Consider the following 16,151-nt stretch of genomic DNA (forward strand, 5'->3'; position numbering starts at 1 on the left):
TTTAAAACTGTTTGCTGCTCAAGCTAAGTGTTGCCATTCCAAGGCACCTTTCTCAATTGTACAGAGACATTACATGGGCAAGAAGCCACGAAGATATAGCGACTGAATCAGGAGTCCAAATGACTCCCCATTACAGTCGCCCCACAGGTGGAATGGTGTGTTACGTATGAGGCTCGAATATGCTCATTGAACAGTGAGTATACAAACTATTGATCAGCTGCCTCATTTGCAACTTAAAAATGAGGGAGATGGCTTCTCAGAAAAGCCTCAGAGAGATATAGTGAATGGTTGGCTATGAATTGTCCAACCTACTTGATGAAGAAAGCCTGACAATATAGTCAATTGTGATTGTGCCATTAAAAATGTTACTGTCACGTATACATGCCAAGGCAGAGTTAAAGGGCATACAGGAATGCACTGTGCTTCTCATGAAATATGTTCTTTTCATTAGTTGTGACACATAACAGCAAATCTTAGTGAAAACAAAGGAGACTGTAAACCTAATGCCTATCTAACATGGTTTGATTTCTGAGGATTTAAGGCAGGATGGAAATTCTTAAAGTGTAATTGGGCCTGAGTAACTGTTTTGTAAATAATCAAAAACACTTTGATTAGCAGAAACACTCATCACAAAATAAATCTGACATCAGCCTGCAGTTATAAATACTTAGCAGGCCTAGCAATTTTTAATCACTTCAGGAAATTAGCAAGGACTCCTGGGAGGCCCATAACCAGTCCCCACTCCTTACCGGCACATCAGGCAGAGGTCTAGACTGCAGGGAAGTAAAACCTGAATACCGGTGAGAACACAGGTTTAAGTCTTTTGCCTTCAAAACAAGAGGACCTTTCCGCTGGTATTTGGTTGGGCAGTTTCCCAGGATATCCATCTAGTACAACAAACATACAAAACCAAGAAAGCAACCTATTTATGTACATAGTCACACACTTATCTATACTTGCTTTCATGAACTAGCAAAGACTTAGGGCACTAAATTATCCCTTCCAATTCATTAGCTCAGCCAGGCATACCTGGCTAGGCACGTGCATTCAAAAGAGCCTTGTGAAATGATCTTAGCTTTTAATAGTAAGGTAGAATGGTTGAACTTCAAGCTGAAAGATTTTTAATACATCTCACTGTTTTTTACCTTCCACCCTGATTCAGAAAACACATTCCCACTCAAGATAGCATATGGCCACATGTTCAATTTTAGGCACATGTTTAAGTGCCAGTAAGACTTTAGGCTGCACTGCCCTCAGGCAAACCCTGACTTCCAGATTTACATCACTGCAACAGAGCAGAATTTCCCTTATGGTTTCAAACACGGTGTTCAAATGATGCTCAGCTGAGAGACTTGGAGCCTGATTTCACAACCCCTTGAAGTCAGTGACTAAACTCCTGTTAGTTTAGCGGGTGCAGAATCAGGCCCTTGAGTAAGGTGACCATCTATCCTGTTTTCAAAGGGACGGTCCCATATTCAGGACGCCAAAAAGGCTGCCTGCCAGAAAGCACACACTGTATGTCGGAACGTGCTCTCCTCGACTGAGGCAGCCAGCAGGTTAGCTACTTTCCACTTCCCCGAGGTGGGGAGGAAGCACCCCGAGGCTCAGGGAAGGGGGAGGGGGAGTGCCCCCCCATCCTGTATGTGGCCATGGGAGATATGGTCACCCTACCCTTGAGAGAAGTCCAGACTTTGCCCACAGACTAGATACAACACAAGTCGCCTTCTACCACTTTGCCCTGCTCTGCCCTAGAGCAAAAAGGAGCTTTTCTCTGGAGTAGCAGAGTAGCAGCTGACCCATCTCTTCTTAGGCTTCTAACAAGAATGCCAAAATTGGCCAGTTTTGTCACATAGCCACTGACTGGCCACGAAGGGGCAACAGCCTTTAGCCAATTGAAAAGTAGAAAGCTAAAACCTGTCCTGCTGTACAGCAATGCACACCTCTTCAACAGTTCCTCCACTGGCAGCTGCAGGCAATGTCTGGAGAACGCTGAGAATGCCCCGCTTGATGTTCAGCACCCAGGTCTGTTCACGCTGCAGAGGACAGATCTTCAGAATTTTCCCATCATGGAAAGTAAACAGAAGTGGATGATGCTCTAGTACTTCCCTGCAACAAAGGAGTTCACAGCTGCTAGGTCCAGACGCTGGGTGCAATAGGGACTCATGAATTTGCACACATGCAGATATTTTGAGCGGGCGGCACCCCTCCAATGGGACTGGCTTACACTGTCACAGACCCACCACGCACACACTTTGTAACAGCCTCTCTTGTTTCACAGCACCCTCTAGTACAGGCTAGGAACCTGGCAAGGAAGCCCTCTGCCTGCTCACCAGCTGGAATTCTCCCCCTCTCCCCTGCAAGCTGTCCTGCAGCCCGTCCCTGGAACTCCCTGCATCTCCTGTCTGCGAGTTCTGCCACGCCACAGACCCACGCAGCATTGCTTCCTCAGCCCCCCCCCGCAGCCCCCAAGCTGCTGCTCCTGCACGGGCAGGATAGGAAGGGAGGGGCAAGGAAGGGGCAGCAATTGCTGCACCCCAGGCAGGTGACCTACCCAGCACCTCACCCGCCCAGACCGCCCTGCGCCCCAGAACAGTGACCCCCAGGAAGCAGGAGCCAGGATGGAGCTAGCAGCCTTGGAGCACACTGGGGAGCAGCAAAACCTCCTCCCACTCCACACCTCCTTCCTCACCTGACCTCATCCCTATAGCTAAGGGGAAGCAGTGACCCCCCCCACAGTAACAGTTCCGATACCACCACAGCCCCCAAGGCAAGGGAGAAGCAGGGACCTGGATCCCAGCCTGCAGCCCGACCCGGGGTCCCGACCCCTTTGCAGCAGCTCAACCCACAGCTGCTTAACCCCCATGTCACCTTGCCAAGGACTGATGGCAGGAGAGAGCTTTGAGAGCCCCTAAACTGGACCCGGAGTTCATCGCATCTGCGCCCAGCACTGTCCACAAGGTGGATTTGATCCCCCCACCCCTGCATTAGTATCACCCTCTCACCAATCATCTCTCCACTGCCACAACCAGTGTCCCCCCACTCGCTCAATGACCAACAACATCCCTCTTCTAATTGTCTAATAATCCCCAGTATCACAATTCCCTCGTAGCGCCCCTTCTGCAATTGCCTCCTAATCCCGCTTGCCCTGTGTCCCCGCTCCCTAGTAACACCCACCCCCAATCCCCTACTAATCCCACTTGCCCTCCCCATGTCCCCAATCCCCTATTAACCTCCCTCCCCATCTCTAAAACACTCCTCCTCTAATCCCCAACCAATTCCCCCTCCAACCCCCAGCCCTGCCCTGGGAGCACCACTCTCCCCCGCCCCCCACCTGCCACTTCTCAGACACAACAAGAATGAAAACCATGGCCCATTCTGGCAGCTGCAATCACCGAGTTATTTTCGCAGCCTTGGTTGGGCTGTACCACGCGGCTGCCGGGCGGGGGAGGACAGAGGTGTGGTCTGCGCAGATGGAGGGGAAGGCGAAGGGCAGAGTGCATCCCTCTGCTAAGAACATGGTCATGTCATGTGGCCCCCTGGCAAGCTGCGGGAGTCATCTCAGCCCTAAAGCCGCTCACCTGCCGCTGCACGAACAGACAAATGAGACGTGAACCCAGCTCCGAACTAGCAGGAGCCACGTGCCTTTGATCAAAGTGCTGCATGCAGCTCGAGAGCCACGGTTTGGCCCTTCTACAAATGCAAAACCAACCCCTTCACTGTGAGACACTGAATCAGGGCAGCTCCCAGGGAACCCAGTTAAGGTTAGTGGCTGTGGCACTGGGTGAATGGAAGACAGTAATATCACTCCATGGTAAAGACTTCTGGGAATTCAGTGACTCTTGGGCCAAGCAGGGTGTGTGTGTCTCACACACTGATTCTCTGTTTGTCCCTCGGACGCCCGCTTCTACACCTGTGGTAAATGCCAAAAGGCGATGAATGGCTTCCCCACACATGTGTTGTGAATGGCTCCTTCCATGATGCCTACACACACCTGGCCACCAGTACAGGGGTCATAACATATATTATATATAAACCTGTCCTTGCCTCAAAGGAGCACACTCAGTCCCTATCTCTGTAGAAAACGCTTCTGCCCAGCCCCCTGGCCATGAGGGGCCCTGTAAGTAGGGTCTGCATTAAAATGTAGACTTCTGTTCACCAGGAAGTCCTCTGAACAGGGAAAGAAAGGCCAACCCTGGGCAGCGGTGCTGGAACTAGGGGTGTTGTGGTTGTGGCAGCACCCTGTGGCTTGATTCCATCATACAGGGGATTTACATTTTTGTTCAATAGATTTCAGCAAAAACCGTTCCAACGCAACTGGCCATAGGTGTTTCCCAGGGAAGAGAGTTCTAATGTGCTCCTGCCACAAGGACTGTTCCTACCTTGATCAAATCAGTGAGACATATGTTTCATTCGCTTCTTCCCTACTGAATGAACTATTCTCCTGTCCCCCTGACAGCAAAAAGACACCTCAGAGAAAAGTGTCATTTATGGAATGACATCGAGATCAAGTTCTCACCCAAAGAGACATGCCTCTCTATAGTTTCAGTGTATTTCCCATGGATATGTCTCGTGAGCTCTATAAGAGTCAGTGGGAATTGTATGCATGTACGTAGTAGGGCTGCCTAAACCACAGAATATAGTCACTCGGCTGAAGAGAATGCTAATAAGGTGTCGTTCTGAATAATTACTTTTAGCAGCCAAGCTTCAATGAATCCTTTTTTCACCATTTTTGCCTTTGCATTTTGGCTTTTCTGCAGAAAACAATAGACACAACAGTTCTTATCTCTACAGAAATCCCCACAACCAGCATTCCAGAGGAAGGTGCATCTGTGCCAGAAACTATCTGAAGTCTGAGATCAGAGCTCATATGGTGGAACAAAAGCTTTTACTAATGAATTTTTAAAAGCAATGCATTTACTCAAAACTTGCTCTCTCTGACCCTCTGTATTGAGTGAATCATCTTTTCTGAGGGCCTGGTGCAGATCTCCATGTTGTTTAAAGGCTGGGAATCCAAGCAGAGGGACAATACAGGGAGATTAGCCGACTCAGCTTACTAGACAACAAAACAGCTTTTCTTGATGATGCAAAGAACATTAGCTCTCTGGGAAAATGTCACCCCTCCAAGGCCTGTAGGGGCTTTATTGTATAGCCATCCCCATAAGTGTCTGCACATTAGTTAGCCAGAGACTGCTATGAATTAATTCCTAGCAAACGCACAAGAGAGAAGCTGACATTTGCAAATTAATAAATAATCATTAAATATTCTGGAAGGATACAAAGCTTATTTTCATCATGTAAAATATAAAACTACTCCAAGATTATACCTTATGGCTACGAGTCAGGTTTTAAACCTCAGCAACCCATGGCCTGTGTTGCATGAAACTATGATCAAGCAGCCAGCAAGGTATCCGACGCATTGCACAGCTAAGTGTGATAATCATCCACTGCCTGCACATTTTGTACACAAAATCCCAAAGAAATCTTTTTTTAACCACATGGCCCTTAATGATGTTTATCAATGCTGTAATCCTGATCCATACTTTTTCCGCAGACACCAAAAAAGTAAGTGAAACAGGAAACACAGGGAAAGGTAATATGATGCTGCTACACCATGGAGTTTCTAGAGAGGCAGAGAAGCAGACATGATGCAATGTTACCTTAAACTGTCCATTTCTTTCAGAGACTCCTCTCTTGATCCCAGGGTCGTCTTTATCTGCACATCTTGCAACTAGGAGGGAAAATTTCAATGAAGCAAACACCACTGTCTACAGGAACTCATAGTCTTTGCCTCAGATGAGGACAAGGAAGTACAACGTGGAATACAAAGCAACGGCACAATTTTCCACCCCTCATTCATGTAAGCAATGCTCCTTACACACAAGCAGATTTGCTAAACCCATGCGGACAACTCACAAGTCAGCTTAATTCCTCAAACCGCGTGCTTGATATTTATGCCCTATGAATAGGATTGCAGAATCAGGTCTTATTGGGCCTCTTTACACTGCATATAGGAGCACATCTCCCAGCTTAGGTGCATTTCGATGTCAGACAGAAAGGGAAAAGTGAGGGTTTGGCTCTGCAGTGTCTCAAAGCAAATATTTGGCTCACAAGCCAGGGACCTCCAGAGCTAACAGCACAAGCTGTGGTGGCTGGCACTCGAGCTTGGCAGTGGAGGATCCGACAGGTTCACATACTGCAGGGTCACATACAGTAGGGCAACAGCAACACCCAGCAGGTTAGACACTATCTGTTCCCTGGGCCACTTCTGATGCCTTGTTTTGCTCCCTCCCACCCCAAATTGCTTTTACTTTTACAGCAAAATGAGTTAGGCTGCATTTGTCATGTTTGGGGTCGGCGGGGTTGTACACCAGTTACAGGCAGATGCTGGGGGCAGGCCAGTGAGAAAACGGTGTGTGAAGCTATCGCCTTACACTACACCCTGTGGCACAAAGTGCACAGCAGTGTCCGTAAGTCAACCAAAATAGTTACAGGCCCAGGTCTGAGCACTCATGCTCTGGGCATGGAATTGCCCCTCTCCCCAGCTAGGGTGGGGCACTGACCAGACTTTGTGGTCAGAGGAAGAAGGACCCAAGTTCTTCTCCTCCAGCTCACGCTGTGGCCCAAGTTAGCGTGGCAGGACCAGAAGCGATTATCTCTCTTCCCACTTTTCTGGCTGGTTCAGGGTTTGCAGGAAGAAACTTGTCAGCTCCCATCCTGCGATGTATTGTGCAAGCCCCCAGCCTGTCACCTACCCTCATGGGCTCTCAAAGGGAGACGTATGCTTGGGTTGGTTACTGGGCTTCCTAAGGATCTGAGGATTTGACAAGTTAGCATTTGGGATCAGGAAGGATGCACAGAGCAGAACTGGCAGCTCACCTGGGGACCTGTTTATTTTCCTGCCCCTCAGTGAATTAGGCTCTTTGGTTTGGTTTGACGGTTTGTTGCAGATTCTAAAAGAGAAACCAGTGCAGATAGGTTTGGCAGCAGATGCCGTGTTATATAAGTAGGCCTGGATCAAGAGAGCACAGGAAGGCATTGGGCCTCTCTCTTGGTGATGCAGACTGGTAGCATAGGCTTGAGCATCTCATGCAGCTCAATGACTCTTTATCAAGACCCAAGCAAATTGGGCAGTGGCTCACAGCAGCTCCAGTCCCTTTCCTTTATTCAGTTGGCATGGTTAGAGCCGAAGTAACTTCCCCTTATCCTCTAAGGGTTTTCTAGGGCATGGTGTGGCCAGTTCCTGATGGAAATTTTGTAGGAAACTGCTCAATCCCCATTTCTTTCACTTGACATGTTGATAAAGTAGCTGTCTCCACCTGAAACACATTCTATGACTTCTGCAAACATCTGGGATAGTGAAAGCTAGAGATGTGCCATAAAGGCAGCTCGTATTATTCTAGTTACAGCCAGTCCTGAATCATCCCCCGAATCATGGCCACGATAACCTTGGTGCGCTGATAACACTGTGACTGTGTAAAACAAGAATATTACATGAGTAGTATGAGCTGAGCAAGGTCATATACACATCAAAGTGTGGCTGCTTCCCTGATCTAAAGTCTCAACCCTAGAGCCTCTGTGGGTCTTTGTGCACAGAGTTTATGAATTAGCCTCGCTGAGTTTGAAAGGAAGCCAGGACTGGAGCAGGCACTTAACTTCCCCATGCTTTCCCTGCTGGGAATCTGTGCATAATGCCCAGTCTGAATTTGGCCTGGATAAAGTGTCCAGTCTGAGACTTTGAACTGCTGCACCATTTAAGTCAGTGGTAATTTACCGACGGTGTTCAATGGGAACATTATGTAGCCCTGTGAATTTTATACCGTGCTAGCTATGCCTGATTCCCAATCCCAACAGATCCCAGATGTTTCAAAAGTTCTCTCTTACAACAATCACCACCACCATTTTTAAACTGCTGATGCAGACTTGACAGTGATTAAAAATCACCTTAGTTTCTTTCAAGCACATTATCTTCATCTCCTCCTCCTCATCTCATAGCACAACTGTAAAACAGCAGCTTTACTCAGGGAAGGGAGTGATTTACATAACCCCTCCACCACTTAATCTGAAGCTGTGCCACAGCCAAGCAATCCTGCCACTCAAATTTTTAGAGATTTGCTTACTTTCAGGTAAACCAAGTATTTCATAGGGAGCAGTCACCCTGTGGAGGAGCACTGCCCCATGTTCATTAACTGCAGGCACTTGAGGCACTTTTGAACTCAAGATGATACTCACTTTTAAGACCATACGGCACTTGCCCTGGGCTTCAATGTTCACCGTGCTTTCCAGAGCCATACCACTCTTTTTGTAGATGCTTCCCTGCAGGAACGTATTGGTGGCTGTTGAATACCTGTAGCTATATCTGTGTCCTGTGGGGAAATTCAGCCCACTGGGTTCTGGGAAATAAACAAAACAAACCAACCTGGTGTGTGCACTTCTCAACTTCATCAGCAAATCAAGAGAACATCAGTAGACATAAGCCATTTAGGCATCTAAACAAGTGGCCAGACTGTAAGAAGAGTTCTGCTCCCATTTAGGCCCATAATGGAAGTGATCAGATTTTCCATCTTTTGAGCTCCTGTGTGGAAGGCACAGAGAAGTGGAATTCCCTCCTTCCCCAGAACACTCATTCAGGGACCAGCCACAAGGTGGCCCATAACATCCAAGGCCCTGGAGTGTTGGGAGTCTAATCACCTCACAAGCAGGGAGGGGTGGTAAAGCAGGAGTGGCACGGCACAGCAGTATTCCCAGCACCAAGCAAGATAGTTTGATGACAGCCACGTGAGAACCTAGCTCACAATTCTCCAAGCCCACTGCACACCTGTAAAGTTTCGAGCTCTCAGGGTGGTTACGCACTGGAACAAATGGCCTAGGGAGATTGTGGAATCTCTGTCATTGGAGATTTCTCAGAGCAGGTTTGACAAATATCTGTCAGGGATGGTCTAACTATGACTTATTCCTGCCTTGAATACAGGGATGGGCTACATAACCAGCTGAGCTTTCTTGGGGCTGTTCTAGCTAACTTACCTTATGCTACTTCAGTGAAGAGACCCTCTCCCACCAAGCCTCCTTCCGTCTCACAGACATCGATGGGCAGAGTGTTCTGCCATCAACTTCAAGTGTCTTCACCAGACCCACTACATGGACACCCCTGTGCTGATCACAGCAACACTGAGGGAGCTGAAAGTATTGCTAAACTCTTGCAGTCTCTGTGCTGTTACCTGTACATGTGTTACCAGCTGCATGGTACCAGGTTTCTACGGCCAGGCCTAGGCTGCAAATTTATGTTCGTATAACTGCATTGTTCAGAGGTGTGGATTAGCCATGCCAAGTGATGCAATTATACTGACTGGTCTCCTGGTGTGGAGGGCTTCTGCTGACACAACTGCCCTCCCCAGGGCTTGTGTACACTTACAGCACTGCTGAAGTCAAGCTGCTTCACTGAAGCAAAACAAACCAGCAGTCATACAGCATTTTAAAGACTAACAAAATAATGTATTACGTCATGAGCTTCCATGGGGCAGACCCACTTCTTCAGCTCTGGATATAGTGCTGTACTGGCAACATTGCTGGAAGTGAATTGGCATGACAATTCTCTGACGCACAGCTGCAAAAAAAATGGACATGAAAACTGACAAATCAGATAAACAGGACAGAAGTGCAGGGTGGCGGGGAGAGGAGGTTTTCTCCAGAGTCGCAGGAGTGGGTCCGTCCCACAGATCATTTTGTTAGTCTTTTTAAGTGCCACAGGACTGCTTGTGTGTTTTGTTAGGACACAAAATAACACAGTCACCTCTCTGTTATTGTTCCACCGTAGCACCCAGTGCTGCCTCTGCAGACACTGTCAGCACCGCAGACCCCTGTGCTAGTGTACACAGTGCTTTGTCAACAGGAGTGCTCTTCTGCAGACAAAACAAACACTGTTGGGGGGGTGGGGCAGTGTCTGCAACCATTTTAGCACTATGGGTTTGCCATCATAGCCACGTGTCTAAACACTGCATAGTGTAGGCAAAGCCTAAGTGCTGCAGCATCACATCTGCACAACTGCAGCCCCCTGTCAGACCTGACCATTTGAAACAGCGCCCTGGAAGAGCACTCAGGGAAAAGCAGTGGTTCTGTTTGGATTAGGAACACAAGATTAGTTTGATCCTTTCTACCCTCCACTTGCAGGGATGAAGCTTGTTGGGTAAGTCTGCTGATACCAATGAGTTACGGGGTGTAGGAAACATGTTGGAAATCAGTCCCCAGATCTCCAGTGGTTCAGTCTGGAGCTGTACTGTAGGGTAAGGTCCAGAGGCTAGGCAGAATAATAACAATCCAATTCAACACATGCTGTTGAATATTTTCCTGTCATGGTGTTCAGTACATCTCTCCCCTGTTAGGGACTTGTATACTATTGATTGGATGCAGTAAAAAGGATTGAATGTCTATTTTGGTAAAGATTTAAGGATTTCAAAATTTAGCCTTTTCCCAAATCAGAACACGACCCAAACATTGCCAAATTTCCTGAACAAAAGTTTGCTTTTGATCAATGACAAATGTAGCACTCCATCCACTGTGTCTACCTTGTCATGGTGTGACACTGGGTAAGAGAGCTGGACTGACCTACAGACAACCACCTAACCTCAAGGAAAATTCTCACTAGCTACCACCCACCATACCACAGAAATACTAATCCTGGAACTTTTCCCTGCAACAAAGCCTGTTGCCAACTCTGTCCACATATTTACTCTGGAGACACCATCACTGGACCTAACCACATCAATTATACGATCAGGGGCTCATATTTCTGTACCTTCACCAATGTGGCATAGGCCATCTTGTGCCGGCAATGTCCCTCTGTTATGTATACTGGACAAAGTGGACAATCATTTCACCAAAGAATGAATGGACCGAAATCAGACATTGGGAATCTGAATACACAAGAACCAGTCAGTGAGCATTTCAGTGGAGCAGCCATAGCATTCAAGACCTGAAAACCTGCATCCTAAAACAAAGAGACTTTACCACTGGATTACAAAGAGAGACATCTGAATTGGAGTTCATTCTCAAGTTTGATATTTTATGCCTCGGTCTCACCAGAGATATCAATTACCTTACACATTACAAGGACAGTTTCCCCATCTTTGATATTCATTATGATCTCAGGCAATTCACTTAATAGACACTTGCGGAAAGTAATTTTCTTCCCCCTTTCTCTTCCTTCTCCTCCCTTGCCACCTTCTGTCTTATGTAACTGATTCATCAGTTTTCATTTCATTTTTTCCTTTCTGTTACATTTGTGTTGTATCAGTTCACTTTTATCAGAATTTCCAGATCTGAAGAAGTGGGTCTGTCCCACTAAAGCTCATCACCTAATAAAGTATTTTTTTGGTCTCTGAAGTGCCACAGGACTGCTTTTTAGCTTGTCTCTGTGCTGATAACGTGGGGATGTGGAAGAAGAGACTCAGGACAAGGCAGGATTTTGCATGACGTATTTCGTAGCACACTGTAGCCTAGTTGTAACTTTTGTGTGATCAGAGCCCATAGAATGTTAACTTAGAGCAACTCAGTGCAGCATAAGACTCAGCAGTGCCAGGCAGTTTGCTCCATGAATACAAATTAACTCAATGGCAGTAACTCCCAACACAGCTATTACTATCATCCTCCCAATAAAGTAATACCCACTGAAAGTCCAGCACGTTACAAATGCCATAGTCATGCACTGTGACTATAAACCTGCTCTGAATATCAGCATGGCCTTACTCACCAGCACAATCAGTCATACAGGCAGTTTCCGGGCCTAAATTCTCCTGGGATCCTGCAACAACAAATCAGAAGTAATTGTAGAAAAGCACTAAGAAACCCATGTGCACCTTCAGTGACTGTTACTCTAAAGCAGCAACACACATTGCAAGAGGTCCTGGAGGCCAAATTTAGGTAGCTAGGTAGGTGATTGAAATCCAGGCTCTCTATGGTAACATTCTCTGAAATATTTCCAGTTCTATGCACAGGTCCAGGCAGACGGAAAAGAACTGCATGGTTTCAATCCATGAACGAGACAAGGTGTAGAGAGAAGGACTTTAGATTTATTTGAACCTGGGGGAACTTTTGGGAAATGGGGGAATACATGGGAAGAATAGATTGCACCTAAATCAATATGGAACCAGATTGCTGGCACTTAAAAAGGCTGCAGTCTTTAAATGGAGGGGCTGGGAGAAAGCTGACATGTAGAGGAGCACATGGATCAGAGACATCTCTTAGGGGAGCAGAGGTGACCAGTGAGGCAATTGAAGGGGGAGACAGGCCAAGTGCCCCTGCCCTGCTCCATTCCCGCCCATCCCTCACCTTCCCACCCCAGCAAGACAAAAACTCAAAAAGTAATAGCAATTTTTAAAGTTTATGGTTATGCCTAGACTAGCCCCCAGCTTCGAAGGGGGCATGGTAATTCGGGTGTCGGAAGATCACTAATGAAGTGCTGTGGTGCACATACAGCACTTCATTAGGCTAAATCTCCCCCACAGCAACTTCGAAGTAGCCAAGGGTCAGTAAAGGGAGTTAAAGGGACTTCAAAGTGCCCACAGCTACACGCAAGCCAGCACTTTGAAGTTTCACACTTCGAAGTTGCCGTGGGGGAGATTTAGCCTAATGAAGTGCTGTATATGCATCACAGCACTTCATTAATAATCTCCCAACTCCCTAATTACCATTCCCCCTTCAAAGTTGGGGGCTAGTCTAGACACAGTCTATAAGAAGCAGGAAGCCTGCAAACAACTAGTGTGATTGTTGCACAACCACAAGGCTACAGGAGCACTCAAGGACAATAAGGCCATTGCAGAAAATGAATGAATTCTTTGCAATTGTTTTCACAGCTGAGGACACAAGGAGGGTTCCCAAACCTGAGCCCTTTTGCGGTGACAAACCTGAGGAACTGTCCCAGACTGAGGTGTCATTAGAGGTGGCTTTCAAAACCATTGATAAACTAAACACTAAGGTACCAGGACCAGATGGTATTCATCTAAGAGTTCTGAAAGAACTCAGATGTGAAACTGCAGAACTACTACCTGTGGTTTGTAACCTATCCTTTAAATCAGCTTTAAAACAAAGGAAACACTTCACACAATGCACATACAATCTGTGGGACTCCTTACCAGAAGATGTTGTGAAGGCCAAGAACTATATAACATGCTTCAAAACAGAACTAGACGAATTCATGCAGTGTAAGTTCATCGGTAGCTATTAGCTGGGATGGGCAAGGACAGAGTCTGTTAGCCAGAAGCTGGGCATGGGCAACAAGGGATGATAGATCACTGGATGATTACCTGTTCTGTCCATTCCCTTGAGGGCACCTGACATTGACCACTGTCAGAAAACAAAGCTAAATGGACTTTTGTTCTCACCCAGGAAGGCCATTCTTACGTTCTGATGTAATAAATGTTGAGAATGAAGAGAAAAAAATAATGATGTCCTCCCAGGGGTCTGTACTTGGACAAGTGCTGGTCAACATACTCATAAATAACCTGGGAAAAGGGTAAGCAGGGAGCTGGCAAAATGTGCAGATTATGCAAAATTCATTCAAGATAGTTAAAGGCAAAGCAGACTCAAAAGAGTTACAAGGAATTCACAAAACTGGGTTACTGGGCAACACACTAGTAGATGAAACTCAATGTTGATAAATGAAGATTAATACACATGGCAAAATATAATCCCCAATGAACAAAGAGCTGTTCTTGTCCAATGCCAGCAGGCTGGGGTGCATACGCTACATGGCAAGCATCACAAAGATTTTGTGTTGTTATGCTCATCCCTAACCACTTTTTCCATGAATCTTGACTTTCATTCAGGCTTCATGGAGAGAGCAGTGACTCTGTAGAGATGTGAGGGCTAATGTATGGAGGTGAATGGCATTTTGCCCAGAGTTACACAGGCAGCAATGAGAGCGCAGTTTGGCCCGTTACATGCAGTTATTCAGTCTGTTTCTTAATCTCAATGCACTAACATCATCCATTAAAAATAATGAATAGCTCACTGTCATGCTTAGACTCTGAAATAATCTTATAAGGGAAGTGGCAGAATCCCCATCACTTGATCTGTTTCAAACATAACTAGACAAAGCAATACACCAAAACCCTAGGGGACAATCCTAAATCAATAGGGGACAGGACAACAGGGTTCATTAGGTATGTATATGTATATTTGTGCAAATTGCCTGCACAGTTTCTGAACTTGCATGTACAAACATTGGGACTGGGAATTCAAATAGCCAGTCAGGCTCCAACACAGAAAAATTGGGTGAGCAACAGGTCCACCGACATTTCTTCTTGTTGTTAGTTCCATGGGCACTTAAGCAAATGCAGTTCTGAAGACCTGACCTAACAGGTCTTTTCTAATGCTGTCATAAGTAAGAGTTAACTAGATATGCTGCAATGAGCATAGACACTTAAAGGATATTTCTAAGACAGGACCCTCAGCCAAGACTTGATCCTGCATTCTCTGTGCACACCACATTTTCTTGGAATTCACTGGGAAGACACAGTGCTGGACTGAATCCTGGGTGTTGCATTAACAAGAACTTGGTCATGCTGATATGGTGGGGGGCAGGAAAACTAATGATGTAGATGCACTAGTGCTTATGCCACTTTCACAAGCCTTGATAGACATGAAGGTGATTTGCTGCTTTTGTAATAAAACTTGTGGGCTGAGTCTACACGAGCCCCTTCCTTTCGAAAGGGGCATGTTAATGAGCAGGTTCGAAAGATGCTAATGAGGCGATGCAATGAATATGCAGTGCCTCATTAGCATACCGGCGGCCGCAGCAATTCGAAAGCATGGCTTTTCGAATCATGCGCCACCCGTGCAGACGGGACCTGCTGAAAGGACCCTCCCCAGTTTTCAAAAGCCCTTCTTCCTATCTGGTGTTATTCATTGTAGCACCTCATTAGCATCTTTTGAACGCGCTCATTAACATGCCCCTTTCAAAAGGAAGGGGCTTGTGTAGACATAGGGATACCACTAAACCTCGATTAAAAACCACCCAATGTTAGTTTACTATAACATACAAAAAGCTTTGCTTAAGGTAGTTCCCCGCAGTAGTAAGAAGAGCAATGGCATTTATGCCTCTTCCACAAGTTCTATGCTACCAAAACAAGGTCCTCCAAGCCCCTTAGGTCAATTGTTGCCACAGAAGAGGACAGTTCACAATACCTCTCTCTCTATTTGCTGTTGCCAGGCTTTTGTATATTTCATATCTTCCATCTGCCTTATGGAAATGCTTTGGACAAGCTAGCGCATTTAAAAGCTCCATTCAGATTATTTGATTGAAACCACATTTTCCCTTCTCTACATGTAGACTTTAAAACTGCTTGGAAGGGGGAGAAGAATTCACTGTTCTTGTAACAACAACAACAACAAAAAACCTGAACAGCTTTTCTCTTTGGTATCTATTATTTTATCATTTTAAAGTGGATTTAGAGCTTAGTTCTCCGGTGAGTTAAATTATATTTCTGTCAAAATACACTTTCCAGTCCTTAATTTTTCTCCCATACACGATTCTGTTGCATCTTTTCAAAACCAAACTCCCTTATACAAATACAGACTTGAATTAAAAGAACAACATTCAAACACAAACTTTGTGTAACCATCAGTAGGTAGAAAGCAAGAAGATTTCTGGAATAATTATTTTTCAGTTTAATTGACCATACCTGATAATAGTTCAGGACCACAAAATCTTGCTAAATCTCTATAGTTTGCATAAATAAACCTTAACATTCTAACTGCACTATCCTTGGAAAGAAGGACCACTATTCTGCTCATTTTCTCATAGGCCTGTTAGAAATTTAGAATACACAACACAAACTGTTGTAGCATTGCAACTCTAAGTAACCAAGTCTGAGTTTGGAAATCCTTCAGAAAATTAAAATGGTTTCTTCTTCTTGAAAACATCAGTTGGAAGCACAGAAAGATTCATCATCAAGTTAATGGTATTTAAATGTAGTACATCATCAATTTCCTTTGCAACAGCACAGAAATAAACACTCCACACAAAAATCACATACAATTGACTTAATAACACAGGTCCACACTTTCAAGAATGTTCAGCACTTGGGGTTGGGGTCAGATTTTGGAAGAATTTCTTGGCACACTTTTGAGCACCTAAACTACAGAGCCAGGTTCTCAAA

General features: G+C 45.7%; 1 protein-coding gene across 1 annotated transcript in view; it reads right to left on the reverse strand.

Moving 5' to 3' along the window:
* Positions 1 to 13,386, reverse strand: part of LOC142021855 (uncharacterized) — a 193,366-nt gene extending 179,980 nt beyond the window's left edge. The window contains exons 1-6 of the mRNA XM_075011106.1: positions 13,374 to 13,386; positions 11,744 to 11,794; positions 8,230 to 8,390; positions 5,658 to 5,728; positions 1,929 to 2,106; positions 750 to 887 (exon numbers count right to left, since the gene is read on the reverse strand). Of these exons, the coding sequence (XP_074867207.1) occupies positions 750 to 887; positions 1,929 to 2,106; positions 5,658 to 5,728; positions 8,230 to 8,390; positions 11,744 to 11,794; positions 13,374 to 13,386 (612 nt within the window). The remainder of the gene's footprint in view (positions 1 to 749; positions 888 to 1,928; positions 2,107 to 5,657; positions 5,729 to 8,229; positions 8,391 to 11,743; positions 11,795 to 13,373) is intronic.
* Between the last annotated feature and the right edge of the window lie 2,765 nt (positions 13,387 to 16,151).

This window comes from Carettochelys insculpta, chromosome 16, assembly GCF_033958435.1.
Source record: "Carettochelys insculpta isolate YL-2023 chromosome 16, ASM3395843v1, whole genome shotgun sequence".
Classification (NCBI taxonomy): domain Eukaryota; kingdom Metazoa; phylum Chordata; order Testudines; family Carettochelyidae; genus Carettochelys; species Carettochelys insculpta.